At 49.1% G+C, this 16,310-nt stretch overlaps 2 protein-coding genes across 2 annotated transcripts in view; one reads left to right on the forward strand and one right to left on the reverse strand.

Annotated features, from left to right (window-relative positions):
* MED12L (mediator complex subunit 12L) overlaps positions 1 to 16,310 on the reverse strand; it is a 124,073-nt gene that overhangs the window by 61,620 nt on the left and 46,143 nt on the right. The window lies entirely within an intron of this gene.
* Positions 2,805 to 4,969, forward strand: GPR87 (G protein-coupled receptor 87). Its single transcript, XM_010200760.2, has 2 exons — positions 2,805 to 2,838; positions 3,933 to 4,969. The coding sequence occupies exons 1-2, from the start codon at positions 2,805 to 2,807 to the stop codon at positions 4,967 to 4,969; spliced, it is 1,071 nt and encodes a 356-aa protein (XP_010199062.2).

The raw sequence follows: 16,310 nt of genomic DNA on the forward strand, positions 1-16,310 counted from the left end.
CACAGCACCCCTTATCCCAATAGACTGGGGTAGGAAATCATGGAAACACCTTTGGACTGACACATCTCTGTGCCTCACAAAATTTTGTCACACACCAGCCCTGTGCAGCAGAGGCCATTGTACCTGCACTTCTCTGCACAAACCTGTTTCTTCAGGACTTCAAAGCTCCAAACTACAGCACTATGAGGGAAAGTCTTTAGTGCATAATTATGACAGTTGTCAGTAGGTGTTGTCTCTCACCTCCACCCCATCCCTGCACCAAAGCCTTTCTGCCGAGCTCAGCTGTGCCAGCAAGGCAGGATGCACAACACTGCTCATGTAGTTTAGCTGTCCCAGTTTACACGTGGGATGAGTTTGCTGCTTTATTTTTCCATCCCATACTTTGTTGGGATATTGTGGGAATGTATTTTACCATTAAAACTACCAGGAATATGATGACACAGAGATATCCACTCAGAGGCTTGAGCCTAATTGGTCTGCAGGCCCAAGGAGAAAGCTTCCAGTAAGGCTTCCAGGTGACCTAGATTCCCCTTGGGCTGACAACAATAACATGCACTGGCAGGGGCAATCTAGGGTCACCTGGAAACCTCCCATGGTCTGTACTCTGGGCAGGAATCAGCAAGCCTGTATGGGATTTACTAGAAGGAAGTAGTGCTAGCTTGAAAAGCATCAGAGTTGGGATGCTGCTGCTCCTGTCACCCATGCAGACCTTCCTGTGCTGCATCTGGAAGGGACTCTAGAGCCCAACAACTGAGAAACCAGGCTGCCTCAGCAAGCACAGGCACTGGGGGACAGGTAGGCAGCACCTGAGCAGAGTGGCACAGCAAAGCAGGACTGACACCATCACAGCCCAAAAGCACAGGTGAGTCCATCAGAGTGGGCACAGCAACACTTTCCCCAGGGTGGTACAAAACACTCCTGTCCAGGCAGAGCTTTCTCTGTCAGTAGCTGAGCCATTCCTGGTCCAGGTGATCACAGTACATCCTCTGCAGTAGTTTTCAGCTATAAAACAAGGGGCTAAATCCCAAGACTCAGACTAACAGCCCAGTGGATTCAGGTACCCAAGAAACAAGACACTACTCACCAGGAGCAAGGGAACTCAATTCTGATCCACCCTGACAGCCAGGCAGAGATCCCCTGCAGCAAGGGAGTGTTCTCACCACTGTCAAAACACCCATCAGCTTTCTGATGTAAAAACAAACGACAGAACCTTTGGAGGGTGTAGGGGCTGTCTGTACCTGAAGAGCCATCTAACCAGTGTTAGATTTTTATGGTCTCTTAATGACAACATCCACCTGAATCGATGGATGCAGACATGGAAAAGGAAGGAACCTATTTTTTGTCAGGATTTAGAGCAAATCCCTTTGGGAGCTGGAGTAACTGACAGTAGGTGAGGAGTCCATTTAGCACAGATCTGACCCCAGCTCCACAGAGCCCTGCTGCATTTCCCTGGGTTCCAGCACAGGAACACAGGAGCCAGCGGTCTGGGTACCTCCAACCTTGGGCAACACAGGCAATGCTTCACTAACTTCTCTGGACCAAGGATCTGGGAGAGTCTTGCCTCAAGAGCCTGAGAGCAGGGAGCTTTCCAGAGACAGAATCAGGAACTTAAAAGGAACTCTGAGAAGTAGGGAAATAATTATCTTATTTGTGTAAGAAGACAGATATGCATCTTTTCATAAAATCACATTTTCTTTTGATCTGGGTGCCTGCTGGGCAAAAAAAAAAAAAAAAGGATAGCTGCAAATTATAAACAACAGCAAAGAAGTGACAGGCTACTGCTTCCCAGACCTAGAGAAAATAAAGCGCCCCTGACAACCTCATTCTGGACCTCAGCTATTATCAGAGCCAACAAAGCCAGACAAGAAGCCAAGTCGGGAATACCATCATCCACACTTTTACCGGTGCTTTGAGAGGTGAGGATTCGCTCTAGTGCCATCTAGTGACAACTCAGCGAAGGTCAGAACACGGCAGTAACCGCACAAAACAAGTTCAGATCTGCAGGAGGGCTTCGGTGATCTTATGTGTATTCATTCCTGCGTGAGAGGCCCAGTGTAACTGCTGAGGCACGAGATGTTTGGGTAGTTTTCCTAACGAAACCTGTCAACAGAAGGCGAAGCATGGGAAAATCAACGCATTTGCATACTGCCAGAGCAAAGCAATCACCTGGAATGTAGTCTTACCTATCTATGGTGTCAGAAGTGCTTTGAGCAACGTCCACACGTTGTAACAGCATCATGGGGTAAAGGAGACTCTGAAGCTTTGCAGTGTTGGGAATAAGGTCAAGGGCCTTTACCAGGGAGCAAGAAACCAGCCGTAGCAGCAGAAGGCACTGGCACAAGGACACAGGAGACAAAGTGGCCACAGAGGCACTCAGGCTGGCAATTAGAAGAGTCTTGCTAAACATCATAGCAATAAGGCTCCAGCTTTGTTATTGAGTTGGAGAAAGGGAAATAGTTTTAATGACTACACTGATAGGCTTGGGGCAATGAAGGTGTGGGGATTGCCTGGGTGTGAAGAGGCTGCAAAAGAGACCTGGAGAGCAGCAGAGCTGTGCAGCACCCCAGGAGCAGCCCTGGGCATGCCTCAGCCCTTCCCTGGCAATGCTGGAGGACAGTCATTGCACAGAGCTCCTCTCCACACTGGGGATGGGAAGGTGGGGTCTCCTGTCTCACTTTGGGTCTAATGCCAGTTTATCTCCCCCAAAGGTAATGCTGGTGCAGCCCACGCTGGATCCTGGACCTACGGCTGCCAGCGGGACTCCTGAACAGCATCTCAGCTGAAAACCGACAGCAATGCAAATGATGGGGTACAATTTGTCTTATGGAAGACTGCCAGGTAAAACAATGTTGGAAACTTAAGTGATTGAGAAGTGTTTATTGCATTACTATCAGTTCCTACTGAATACTTTAAAGCAGCAAGTCAGTTGAGAAAAGGCTGTCTGCACACTGCCAAGTGCTGTCCCGTGGGTGGCAGGCCTGCCTTACCACACCAGTTCAGGGAATAAACACTGTGAAATTAAAGGTGCTCCAGCTTTACAAGTCCAAAGCTTTTTTCACAAATATTTACACATAAAATCCCCAGAGACTGTGAGTTTTAAATACAGTTAAGTAAGCTAAGTTTCACATCACTGTTTCAACAAGCCCAAAGAGTCTCTCCACTGTCCTGTCTCCTGATAAACGGATCACCTCAGCTCACAACTTGTGTTCTGTCAAGAGAGCCAAGACAATGGCACTGGGCCTGCCCATGCCCTCATCCACGAGGTAGTGCCAGGGCAGGCACAGAGCTCAGGAACAGCACAGGAACCGCAGGAATATACACACACTCTGCACTGCTTTCCAGTCACATCCTGCACTGCTTTCCTGTGGACCAACTATTTGCAGAAACATACAACCATTGAATGGTTTGGGTGGGAAGGGATCTTAAAGACCATCTAAGTCCAACCCCCCTGCCATGGACAAGGAGACCTCCCATCCAATCTGGCCTAGGACACTTGCAGGGATGGGGCAGCCACAGCCCCTCTGGGTGACCTGTCCCAGGCCCTCACCACCCTCACAGCGAAGAGCTTCTTCCTCATATCTCATCTAAATCTACCCTCTTTCAGTTTGGAGCCAGGATCCCTTGTCCTGTAACTACATGCCCTTGTAAAAAGTCCCTCTCCAACTCTCTAAAAGCAAAGACAAAAAGCCACCTCTGTATTGCCGAAGGAAGCACAGACTGTGTGCTCGGAGGCTAGCGAGCCACGGGCATGTTTGACACGTGCAATCTGTAGGAGCACTGTTTTAAACTCAGGCTTTATGGGCTATCTAATCTGAGCAGCCTCTGGAACTACCCAGAGACAGGACATTTTCTAGAGGATAGTTCTAAACCAGACCCATTTGTAAAACACCGGCAACATACTTTACACTTGTTGTTTTGCCTCCTTCCCACAGATGATCGCCTGAGCCAGGACAACAGCACCTCACCCAACTCCACAGCAGGCTCGCTCGGCAACTCCACGCACAATGAATTCACCACCATCGTCTTGCCCGTGCTTTACCTCATCATCTTCCTGGCGAGCATCCTGCTCAACGGCCTGGCAGTGTGGATTTTCTTCCACATCAGAAACAAAACGAGCTTCATATTTTACCTCAAGAACATCGTGGTCGCAGACCTGCTCATGACACTGACGTTCCCGTTCAAGATAATCCAGGACTCGCAGCTGGGCCCGTGGCACTTCAACTCCCTCCTGTGCCGATACACCACGGTCCTGTTCTACGCCAACATGTACACCACCATCGTGTTCCTCGGACTCATCAGCATCGACCGCTACCTGAAGGTCGTCAAGCCCTTCGGAGACTCCAGGATGTACAGCATCACCTTCACCAAGATCCTGTCTGCCTGTGTTTGGGTGGTGATGGCTTTCCTGGCCTTACCAAACGTCATTCTTACCAACGGCTACCCCACAAGGAAGAACATCGACGACTGCCTACGGCTGAAGTCCCCCCTGGGAGTCCAGTGGCACACGGCCGTCGTTTACATCAACACCGGCACGTTCGTGGTGGTACTGATAGTGCTGATAGGGTGTTACATTGCCATATCCAGGTACATTTATAAATCCAGCAAGCAATTCATTAGCTCGTCAAGCAGGAAGCGAAAGCACAATCAAAGTATAAGGGTTGTTGTGGCTGTATTTTTCACTTGCTTTCTGCCCTATCACCTGTGCAGAATACCCTTCACTTTCAGCCACCTGGATAAAATACTGGACGACTCTGCACATAAGATCCTGTATTACTGTAAGGAAATGACGCTGTTCCTGTCTGCGTGCAACGTCTGCCTGGATCCAATCATCTACTTTTTCATGTGCAGATCATTCTCACGGAGGCTGTTCAGAAAGTCCAACATGAGGACCCGGAGCGAGAGCATCAGGTCGCTCCAGAGCGTGCGGAGATCAGAGGTGCGAATATACCACGAGTACACCGATGTCTGAGCTCGGCCCCGCACAGACTGCTGCTCATCTGTGACAATGTTTGTATATCGTGTAAATAAAGCACACCTTTGAATATCTGACCATGGAAGTTCATTGAGGAATAGGCAGACACGTAGAGCTTTGCCATTGCAGCTTACTAAAAGCCATCTCGACGTTCAGAAGCTGAAATCCACAGAGATCAGGTTCACTTCAGACAGGGGCTGGGTATTTGGTTGGTTGTTCTAAAGGCAAACAGAGGCTACAGATGCCTCAGCTCAGAAGGTAACCTGGACCTCCAGGAGGCTCCAGGACAAGCTGTGGCCTTGAAATAGGACCCCCCAAGACAAGTCAGCATCCGTGGGTCAGGCACTGGCTGTTGAGGGGCAGGGGAAGGGGAGGGAGGAGGTGGCAGAGGCTGGGGCAGGTCCCTCGGGGCTTGGGCTGCTGAGTCCCCTGCTGACAGCCTCCCAGCTCTCCCTGCTGGGTGTCTGTGGTGCTGGCAGCCCTGTCTTGGGCACAGATCGCCTCTGCCAAAGTGCTTCTCACCCCGTTTGAACTATCAAACAGAAAAAATTCAGACACAACCCCAGTTCAAGTTTCTTTTCAAAACACCCCAAAACAACCCTAGCAATGAAAAAGACTGTTAAAACAGCTTTTAATCACTGATCTAAGCGAGGACACAACAAAAAGCGTCCCATGACAGAGTCGCATGTGACAAGATCGAGCCACTGACATCAAGCTGAACATCCCATTTCCCAGCCCTTTCCATGCCTGCCTAACACCACAGGAACAAGGCTCAAAGCATTAGGAACTTTTTGTTCAAAAATGATTATAACTTTGTCTGATTTCCACTCTTGGAAACAATAATTGTGTGCAATAAGTAGGTGAAATCCAATTTTGGAGGCCAGCTCAGGCAACACCTTCAGGGTACTGTTGTACATTGTGGTACAGAGCAGACGAAACGTTACAGGGGAGCATCCAAAAATCAAGGCAAGAAGAAAGGAACAGCAACAGGCCAACAGAGCAGCTGCTGCATGAAGAAGTGTTGCCCAACTATGTTATTTTTAAAAAGGCATCAATCAGGCCCTGGAGAGTGCCCATAACCAGAGCCACCACTGCCTGGGCCACTGTGAGTCGTTTAACGAGACCTGGCAGGCTGCACATCACCCCAGCAGTCAACAGCACCCCAGACTTGTTTATAACAAGGGCAGGAGAAATGAAAACAGCTTGTCACAACTGCTTACGCAAACATTCTCAAGCTGGTTTTGCAGCAGCTGGTCCTGGCAGAGGGGCAGGGAGCCGAGCTGGAGGGGACACTCAGGCCAACACAGCAGCAAGAGCAACAGCGGGGTCTGAGGCTGCTCCAGAGGCTCCTCTGCCACAAGATGTGGTATGGAGACCTCTCAGGGTAAGGCAGAGGCAGAAAGATAAGTTCCTTCTCCTCTGATGGCTGCAGCCATCTCCCACCAACAGCACAGACGTGTGCCCACACTCCCTGGGAGCTCAGAGTGGCCCGGCCCCGGGCTGCCGCTGAGGAAGCAGGGACAGGGCGAGCACGAGTTCCCCGAGGACAGGCACTCGGGGTCGGGAGGAGGATTTGCAGAGAGGTGGGAAAGTGAGGAACCATGCCCCAGTCTCCTCCAGGCGCCATGGCAGCGAGCAGGGTGCAGGCACTGTGGGCACTGTGCAGCCCGGGGCAGCCAGCAGCAGGACACCTCCAGTTCCTCAGGCTACAGCGGGGTGTTTGCCTTTCTTCCTGAAAACACAACACTGTTTACGGGAATCACTTTGTCCTGTACTTCACCAGGGACTAAAGTGGATTTGTTCAGAGTAAAAGCTGCTCCTACAAAAAATAAACAGCCCACCTCACAAGTGCAGGCTGTGAGCACCAGATGTGTCCTGAACAATCGCTCCTTATGTGCACCTGATGCAATGCAGTGCAACTAAATCAACAGGAGATGGCAACAGCCCATCAGTAAGTGCCTCCTTCATACCAGGACTTTCCTTTTAACATAGTGAGAATGGGTTTGAGAAGAAAATCCTGAAAATGCATCCAAAGAAGATCAAATCCTGCATGAACATCACGGATGAAGAGCTTCACTCCAACACAGGTCCTCTTAATCTGTCTTTTTAAGCACTGTTAGTTGAAGCCTACGTTCTGATTTATGCATAATAAAGAAGTTGAGGTGTAAGTATAATCTTTGGATTAATGCAAGTATTACAAAACTACTTACACTGCTCAGGGAGGCTCACTTCTGGAAAGAAAGACGGGGTGTTTGGGATGTTTATCCTACTGTAAATTAAGATATTTTAACTGGTTAAATTATCTCTGGGATGCAATCTGCCATTTTGTAGTCTTAGGGGTCCATGCACAAACAAAACCAAATGAGGAGACACGTTCAAGGGACAGGGCTGCAAGGATTAAACTCTCGCAAGCACTAGATTAAATGGAACGGTGCACTGGGTTGGGTTTGTGAAATGGTAATATTTAGGACTGCAAGATCAGTTATGTACACACAGACATTAATAACCAGAGTCCCTCACCAAGTCTTATATGGTTAAGGAAAACCAAGACAAAGTGCTCATGGTCCCCCTTTTACAACTCATGCAACAGTAAATCACAGAGGTTTATGGCTCGTTAAGTTGTGCTCCATCATCCCTGTGCTCAGTTCCCACTCCTCCACCGCCCAGGTCTCCCTTCCAGAGGACCAGAGAGATTAAGCAAGTGTGGTCCCCAAGGGAGCAGTGGGCACCCATGTGAAACCCCAGAGGGCGAAGGGACACAGGGGCAAGTCACCAGCCCACAGCAGCCGGGACAGGACCCCGCGCTGGAGCCTGACAGCTTGGATGTGTACACCACCTCGCTCTAAAACCACCCCCCAGACGAGTTTACTTCATCTTGACAGGATGTATCTGCGAGAATCCTTGATCACTGGCTTATACACTCCCTCATGTATACAACAGTTCTTTGAAGGTGTTGTTTGTGGAACATTTTCCCAGGGAGAAAAATGAATTCTAAAAGCACAGTCCCTGAATCCCAGATAACTATATTCAGTCTGTCTGGACTGGACGTGAATTTTGGTCCTTCCAAGTTTGTCTTGAAAGAAAAATGTACGAGAAGGTTCACAGGACAAGGCTCAGGCCCTGATGTATCGCTGTCGATTCAGGGAATCGCCCCAGGACAGAAGCAAACACAATTCCCATTGTGCAGCCCGAGACTCCCACCACTTTACAGGATGCTGTAAGTGTTCACGGAGGTGGAAGCGCTGACCACTCTGTTAGAAGGTTTTGGTAACAGGGCATAGACTTGTAAGAGGATGAGCAGTCAGAGGTATTGCTTATGTGTGACAATGGTTTGGTGGCACAAGATCATTCAGAAAAAAACACAAGTCTGAACCTGTCAGCAAAGGCTTGAGAGCTGCTACCCCAACCTGCACTTCTGCCAGTAGGCACAGCAAGAACCAAATCACCACCAGCAGCCCCTTCCATCACCAGCAACACTCTGGTACACTGTCAGCTTTCTCCCATCTCTGTCTGTGATTCTGTACTCTCCAGTTCTGACAGAATTCCATCAGCAGGACCATAAAAAGGGTTTTCCTTTCATAGGCACTGAGTTCAGGCAGAAAGTTCAAACTATTGTCTTAACAAAACAGCTAGATCAGCAGAGGTGAATTTGGGATTTGAGGTGGAGAAAAATACATGTATGGCTAGAGGTAACACACATTATCAGTTTGCTCTTAGGCCACCATGACACACAGCAATGGTCTCTGGTGATCATGCTCACCCCTTCCTTCCTAACCCCGTGGAAAGAGCAGCTGTATCTTTAGGTTCTCATTCAATTTGGCTGGAATTTGGGAAAAATATCTATGTTTGTATAACAAGGCAACCCTTCAGTTTGCCCTGCTGTCCAGAGTCATTCCGATGGGGTGAAACTGTACACACTGCTCAGAGCCCTACCCACTCTTTAAGCTCTTAATCCTCTGTGCTAGACAACTGCTTACTCCTCTCTGAAGCACGCCAAACAGTATGTGTACTGCAATGTTTAATCCATCACAGGATGGCAGCTTACACTGGACAACATGGCACTGTCCCCTTCTTTTGGGACTTCACATGCTCGTGGAGAGCTGCACGCTGGAGGTAGCACTGAGACTGATGTGCTTTGCTCTAGTTTAGCAATTTTAAACAAGTTTTAACCAAGAATGACATTTCAAACCAAAACATACAGCCACGCCACCAGAGAGTCCTACAATGATGGAATTTCAAGGCATGAAGTATGAAAATGTCCTGCCCGTGGCTGCTCACCCTGGGACTCTTCTCTTTCAGCACATCAGACTTCTCTCAGTGATTTCATAGCAATGGCTGTGAAGCTGAACTGCACACTGCATTAGGAGACCTGCACAACTTTTCAGAGAGAAATCCCACAGCACCCACCCACTCAAGGACTGAAGTTGTGTTCGAGAGGACTTCGCCTGCTTCAAACTGACTTCCTTTTCCAAATGCATTGCCTACCTGTCATCTTCAGAGAAGACTGGTGACACCTCCCTTCTGGTCCCCTGGCAAGTGTGTTCTGCTTCTATGGCTCCAAAGCTGTGCGTGGGCAGAGCTGGCTGCAGTCTCTCTGCACAGGAGCAGCCCCAGGGCCGCTGCTGGCACAGCCCCTCCAGCCCCATCCACAGACACAGCAGCTGCCTGAGCACAGCAGTTACACCCTGCCCAGCATCCCCTTAACTTGAGCTCATATCTCTATTGCATATTGCTTTAAATTGAAGTTCAACAGTTTTATGTTTCTGTCAGAATATGATTGAGTCTTAAACCATCAGGAGACGAGACTGTAGACAAAAAGAAGGTGTGAACATATTAAACATGTATGTCTGCTTTACCACCACATCTATACAAAACTGCTCCTACGGGCAGCCTTTTGATAAACTCCCATCAGTCTGCTCCAACTACACAGAAGAAACACTCTGCTCAAGTTAAGCAACAAACCTGATAACATGTGCAGGGTTTTGTTTAGTCTGTATCGTGTTTCAAGCACTGTGACAGTCACCAGAGGACCCAAACAATAAACAAAATGGAGAAATAAAACAACAGATAAAAGAGAAGTGAGAGGGAGAAAGGAGATGTCACTATCCAGGCTGAGCACAGGATGGCTATTTAAAGCCACTGGAACAGCTTTTAATCATTTATACGAAGATGTTAATTTGGAGGGTTGTTTTTAAGCCTTTTCTCCTTCACCTCAACAGATTACACACACATACAAAACTGTTCTTCACTCACTATTACAGGCCAACACAGCTATCCTTATTTCCTTTGGGCAGCAGCTGGTGAGCTGCAGCATCTCCCTGCAAGGCTGAGCAGTGGGGTCACATTGCCCACACAAAAACCCCACTCAATTCATTTGAAAATGGTCTGGGTTCAGCCCCCCAGAAATGTCTTGTAAAGCACCCAAAGCAACCCCTGATTTTGCCAGAACTAAATGGCAACTTCTGGCTTCAGCCTGAAGAAACTTCCCCTCTAGACAGAATGGATTTGAGATGCTGCTCGAAGGCAGCCTGTGTTTAACATCTGCTCCACGCTGTCCTTCTGGCAGTGCAACTACATTACACAAGCAGAGCCAAATAAAATCTGTTCTCAAAACCTCTGGTGAAGTTTCTGAGGGTATCGCTCCAAGAAGCCAAGGGACAGGCACTAACAGCCACATTAAATGAAGCCTGCCTGTGCAGAGAACAGGCACACCACGTTCTGCAGTGGCAGGTCTTCACTTTGTCACTGGAAAGCCTATCAGCTTTCCTAAAGCAAACCTGGCCCCAGCGATGCAACTGGTGGGAATCAACTGCAGCCTCAATCTGCCTGCACTGCTCTTCTGAGCTACTCAGTACAAATGATTTACATAATACTCTGCAGTAGCCGTAACTATGGTACCAGTAACCTCTTCTTCAGAGAAACAAAGCCAGTACAAAAGTAGTTTCCCTCACTCACCATCACCCCCAGAAGCATTTACACGTGCTTTATTCCACCATTCCATTACACAAAGCTGCACAATAAGGTCAGGCAGCAATAAGTGGCCATGCACGTGTTGTTCACTGTATCTTTGGGCTGAGGAGGGAGCCCTGCCAGCCCCATGTTACACAAGGCAGCTTTCTTTCCATGTTATCAGGGTGGAAGAGAGCAAGATGCTTCACTTGCTGTTTGAAAGCATTCACTGGTTTTTAAGGGACAGGGGGAAGTGGCCAAACAATTAAGATCCAAACAAAGGGCTGCTTTACAACATCAAATCCGCATTTCTAGGCTGCAGAAGAGCAACTCGTAACCTGATACAAGACCCCAGGACAGGAACTGTTAGGGAGCACTGAGAACTCCTTTCAAGCAAGCTGGAATTTTCCAAGTCAGACTCTCAATTCAAACCAAGTCTCTCAAATGGGGAATAATAAACTTGTGGACAAGACTCAAACACGCAACCAGCACACAACCAAAACTGCCCCACAATATGCCTCATCCTGGAGACCAGCTCCAGCTCTCAGCCTGCCCTGGCCTCGCTGTGCACTATGGTCACACACTGTCCATCAGCCAAAATTATCTAAAACATGAGTTCTGACAAATCAACACTTTGTGACTGATGACAACATTCATAACCAGAGAGGACAGCTACGTGAGACCTACTGCTTTAGCACACGTGGAACTGGCAACTCCTTGAAGCAGTTCTCATTTCCAGCCTCGCAGCCCCACAGTCGTGTGCAGCCCCACAGTCTAGTCGTGACAGGACTGTGGGGATGCCATGTGCACCCACCTGCTGCAAAGCCCGGGGCAAACAGTCTCCCACGCATCAAAATTAGGAGGGCTCTCCATGACAAACCAGCTTCCTCAGAAGAGTAAGACACATGCCCACAGCACTGATCACTGCTGTGCAGATTCAGTAGCTTACAGGATCAGCTACTGAGCACATCAGGGCAGACAGTGGGGAAGAGGACATTGCACTGTTGAGATGATTGCCAGATCTGACATTTCCAGGAAAGTTCTGATTAGTAAAGAAAATGAAAGTGTAAACCTCACAGACAAATGTCCTGATGGCACAAGATATTTAACACACAACAACTGAGTGCCAACAGATCATTTCTGGGCTTCCCAATTAAGATGCTGCAGAGCACAGTCTGGCTCTGTGGATTTTGTGATTCTAAAAAAGGAAATTTGCAAGGAGGAAGTTTGCTGTTTTTATTTATAACAAAAGGACAACAGAATCCCATGACTGAAAGTTTCCGTAGCTGTTTCCATTGAAAAGGAAAGACAACAACCAACCATGCACAGAACTCTCATGAGTCTGTTTCCTAATGGCCACTCGGTTGTTACCTTGAGGAGTGCATATTCATCAGTGGCATCCCAGAGGAAACAGAGACCTTCAACTCTTCATACTGTCCTGGTTTAACTTCAGCCACACCTCAGCACCACGCAGCCACTCGCTCCCTCCTCCCCGCCCCAGTAGGATGCGGAGCAGCACCAAAATCAAGTCAGGCTCACAAGCTGAGATAAGAACAGTTTCACAATTTATTAATAATAGAAATAATAAAAATGGAAAGGAAGATAAGAGAGTGAAATCCAAGACAAGTAAGCGATGTCCAGTGCAATTGCTCACCGTGTTCAGTCGGTCCTTGAGCAGCAATCTGCTCCTCCCGGCCAGCTCCCCACAGTTTATATCCTGGGTATGACACCCTATGGTACAGGATATTCCTTTAGCCAGTCTGGGTCAACTGTCCTGGCTATGTCCCCTCCCAAATTCTTGTGCACCTCTGGCTTTCTTGCTGGCAGGGCACGAGAAGTTGAAAAACACTTGACTTAGTATATGCACTACTTGGCAACAGCTAAAACCATCGGCGTGTTATCAACGTTATTCTCACACTAAATCCAAAACACAGCCCTGGACCAGCTACTAAGAAGAAAATTAACTTTGTCCCACTCAAAACCAGGACACACACTTGATGAAGACATGAGCGTGATGCACTTCTTCCTCTAACCAGAGCAGTGAGATTGCACAGAAAACCAACCCAGGCCCGTGCAGAGAGATAGGGCAGGTCCTGCTCTGCAGAGCCAGGCAGCAGGACACCTGGAAGCAGGACACCTGGAAGCAGGACACCTGGAAGCAGGACACCATGGGTAGATCTAAGCTCTGCCTTCCCTGAAGCAGCAGAACTGCAGGCTAGGCATAAGCACTCCAAATCACAGCTGGTACTCACACTCACCTTAGCTCGGAGAGGTCTACTTTATAGACCTAAAAATAACCAATTACTGAGTCATTCAGGGACAGAGGCATATGATGGGACTGTAAATCAGCTAACCAACCCAAGAAGGAACACCATGCCTCAGAGAACATAAAAGAGAATTTTCTCTGTGCTGTAGAGCAGAACTAGATTTAGCTTAAGCCTTCTGTACACAGGAGCAGGGCATGGTTTGTGCATCAATACCTCCTGGCATGAATTGAGCACAGCTGCAGTGAGCCTGAGATACTCTAGCACTGGTAACATAGACATGGCAGGAAAGATTTCTGCTCAGACAGACAGAAGCAACGTTGGTGAGCCCCAGATGTGCTGAAACCAAGCGATTCTTCAGGCAGGAGTCCCACTCCACAGCAGGTCCAACATGGTGCGCAGTCATCTCTGCTGCCAAGGGAAAGCACAGAGGTGGCTTTGAGCCACTTTGAGGAAATCAGAAAATAAGAAATTTGAGGGTAAAAATAACACACTAAAGAACAGTGTTTCCTCCCCACTTTGCCTACAGAACAAAAGCGCTGAACTGAAGCAGCAGGGACTGCTGGGTGCAACACCTTCGACCCCTTTGCAGTGATAACAAGCTCGCAGACTCCCCTGGAAGCCCTGATGTCTTCTTAGATCTGCTTTGTAACCACCATCCCAGCTTCTTTTGAGATAGAAACAGAGCATAAAAGCCCTGCTTCTGTTCCTGCAGGGAGAGCAGCCTGTCTGCTGGTGCCTTTGGGAAACAGCCGGGAGGGAGGGTGTGGAGAAGCAAGTAGAAAACAGCTACCCATTCTGTGTTGGTGATTCGAGCTGAAAGAGACCTGGAGAAGCTGGCCACCAGCCTGGGCTGTGCTCTGGACTTCACTGCCAATTTGCTTGGAGGCGCTCAGTCTTCAAACAAGAACCTTAGTTTTGTTGCATGGCATTTTACTTGACCAGAACTCAGTCCTTCCAGGATCAAATTTGCCATATTAGCTCGTAGGAAAGACCACTTCTGTCACCCTTCCATCACATTTCTGTTGGCAGCGCGATCCAAGTTGTCAGCTGTAGGCTCCAGCCCAGATTTTCTGATGAACTGGCAAAAAAAGGCTATTCAGCTCTGCTGAATTCTCACAACAGGAATAACTTCTGTGTTTCTGAACTATTTCCTCACTGCTCAAGTTTTCCCTTTTGCAGGCCTTTGAACAATGGTCTCCAACAGAAAGTGTCGGGTGCTGCATGCAAAGCAAGAGCTGCCCTTGGGAGGGAGAGATTTAATTGAGGTTGGTGGGCAATTTTGCTTTGCCAAGAAGTTCCTCTTATCCTTTGTTTTATGCTTCTCTTTCAAACTCACTTGTGTCGGCACGCTGCACTTTTCTTCCTGTTCCTCAAGGCCCTCATCCGGACACAAAGGGAACATTGCTTATTTTAATCTCAGCCTCAGATGAGGAAGCTATTGGAAAAAGTTTGCTGTGGGTCACACTCTGAAAGCTGACCCTAGTCCCAGAAGGGATATTGAGGCTTCTGCTGCTGTTTCTGGGGAGAGGAAAAACAAACAAACAAACAAAAGAAACAGCCACAAAGAAAGGTGGTTTTTAGCATTAATTAAAAGCTCTGTCTTAGAGGTCCAGAGGGTTTTAGAGCACTTATGATCAGCTAAAGCTTTATCTCAGCCATTCCTCTCGCTCTTGCTTCAAAAAATGACAGTAAGGTGGATGAAATGAGATGAAAAGTCTGGCTGACTGTGTGTCTTCTGGGAGCACCTGCAAAGCCCTGTGCATCCTCCTGCCCGACCCTCCCTGGCTGCAGAAGGGCAGCTGGAGGAGGGGCACACGGGACAGGCCCTCGGACAGGCCTCCTGCACAGCCCAGAGCTGCCAGCTCCAGAGAGCCTTCCCAGGAGCAGCCCTCATGGCTCGGAGATGTGCTGGCACAGGCAGCCCCCAGCTCCAGCCCTGGCACCAGATGGGAGCTGTGTCCCAGCAGGAGCAGAGCAGGATGCCCACCTGGGCATGGCTGGGCATGGCAGCAGCTCCCTCTGCAGAGCCGAGAGCCCAGGCTGCCTCCAGTCCTGCCTGGGGCTGCCACCATGGCACTGCAGCCCAGCTGTAAAGAAGATACAGCTCCTGCTGCCACCAGCTCTCACCAGAGAGTGAAACTGGGCTCCTAGCTCACAGGCACAATTGCTCTTCTCTAGCTGATCTCCACATTTGAAATGCAAACAGAAACAGAACCTGTATTTTTCCAAACCATGTTTCAGCTCTAGTAATACCCTGTGATGTACAGGAGAAAGAACAGGCTTCTCTGCCCAGGCTGAAACCCTCACCAATGCCCTGAGTCTCATAAACAGAATATGTCCTAGCAACAGCAGCTCAGTGGCTCCCACCAGCTCAGCCCGAGGTGCTGGGCAGGCCCTGGAGCAATGCCAGAGCAGGGCCTGCCAGATGCTGGGGTGCACATGAGCACAGAGGCAGATCACACCATGTGTGTGTGCTGCCAGGGTTATGCTCAGGAGGGGGAAAAGAGGAAAGGGACACACAGGTGCTGCTCTGAGCCTTCCCAGGACACTGTGTGCAAGTCCATCAGTAAGAGAGACGAATGCCTCTGGCATTCACCACTCCTTCCCAAGTTACCAGTTCACCTTCTCCTGAGGCACAGGAGACCTATGACTCCTCAGGGCAAGTGTTTTTCAGTTGGCTTGAAACTGAAGCCTGGCAGCATGAGTGTGACACAGGAAGCCCGTGGTACATACTTGCTATGGCTTAGGCTCACCAGCCTGGGAGGAAGAGGCAGCGTGGTGGGCGCAGAGAGGGGCCAAGGAAGGGGCTGCTCTGGGTGGGACACAGCGCGGGAGCTGCCGCAGCTCCAGGAGCCTGCCCAGAGAGGAGCAGCCGGTGCCAGGCAGCTGAGGGGGCACATGCCCTTGCCTCTGACACCCAAGAAAGTAACTGAAACCAAGCTTTCACATCCCAGTGCCTGCCTACCGGAGCTGAAGAGGCTGGACTCAGATCCTCAGGAAGGCTGAATGCTCACACTGCCATGGAAACGGAACGCAAAGCAGGTGTGAAAACTGAAGCAGCCATCCGAGCTCACCACCCAACACCATTATGGCTACGGGGGTCTCAGAAATGAGAGGGCAAG

The sequence above is a fragment of the Colius striatus genome, chromosome 12 (genome assembly GCF_028858725.1).
Source record: "Colius striatus isolate bColStr4 chromosome 12, bColStr4.1.hap1, whole genome shotgun sequence".
NCBI classification, from domain to species: domain Eukaryota; kingdom Metazoa; phylum Chordata; class Aves; order Coliiformes; family Coliidae; genus Colius; species Colius striatus.

Excerpts from the sequence above, each read along its gene's own strand:
- GPR87 (XM_010200760.2), top strand. The coding sequence starts at position 2,805 with ATGGGGTACAATTTGTCTTATGGAAGACTGCCAG. Across the intron at positions 2,839-3,932 it reads GTCTTATGGAAGACTGCCAG|ATGATCGCCTGAGCCAGGAC; the intron begins GTAAAACAATGT and ends TCCTTCCCACAG.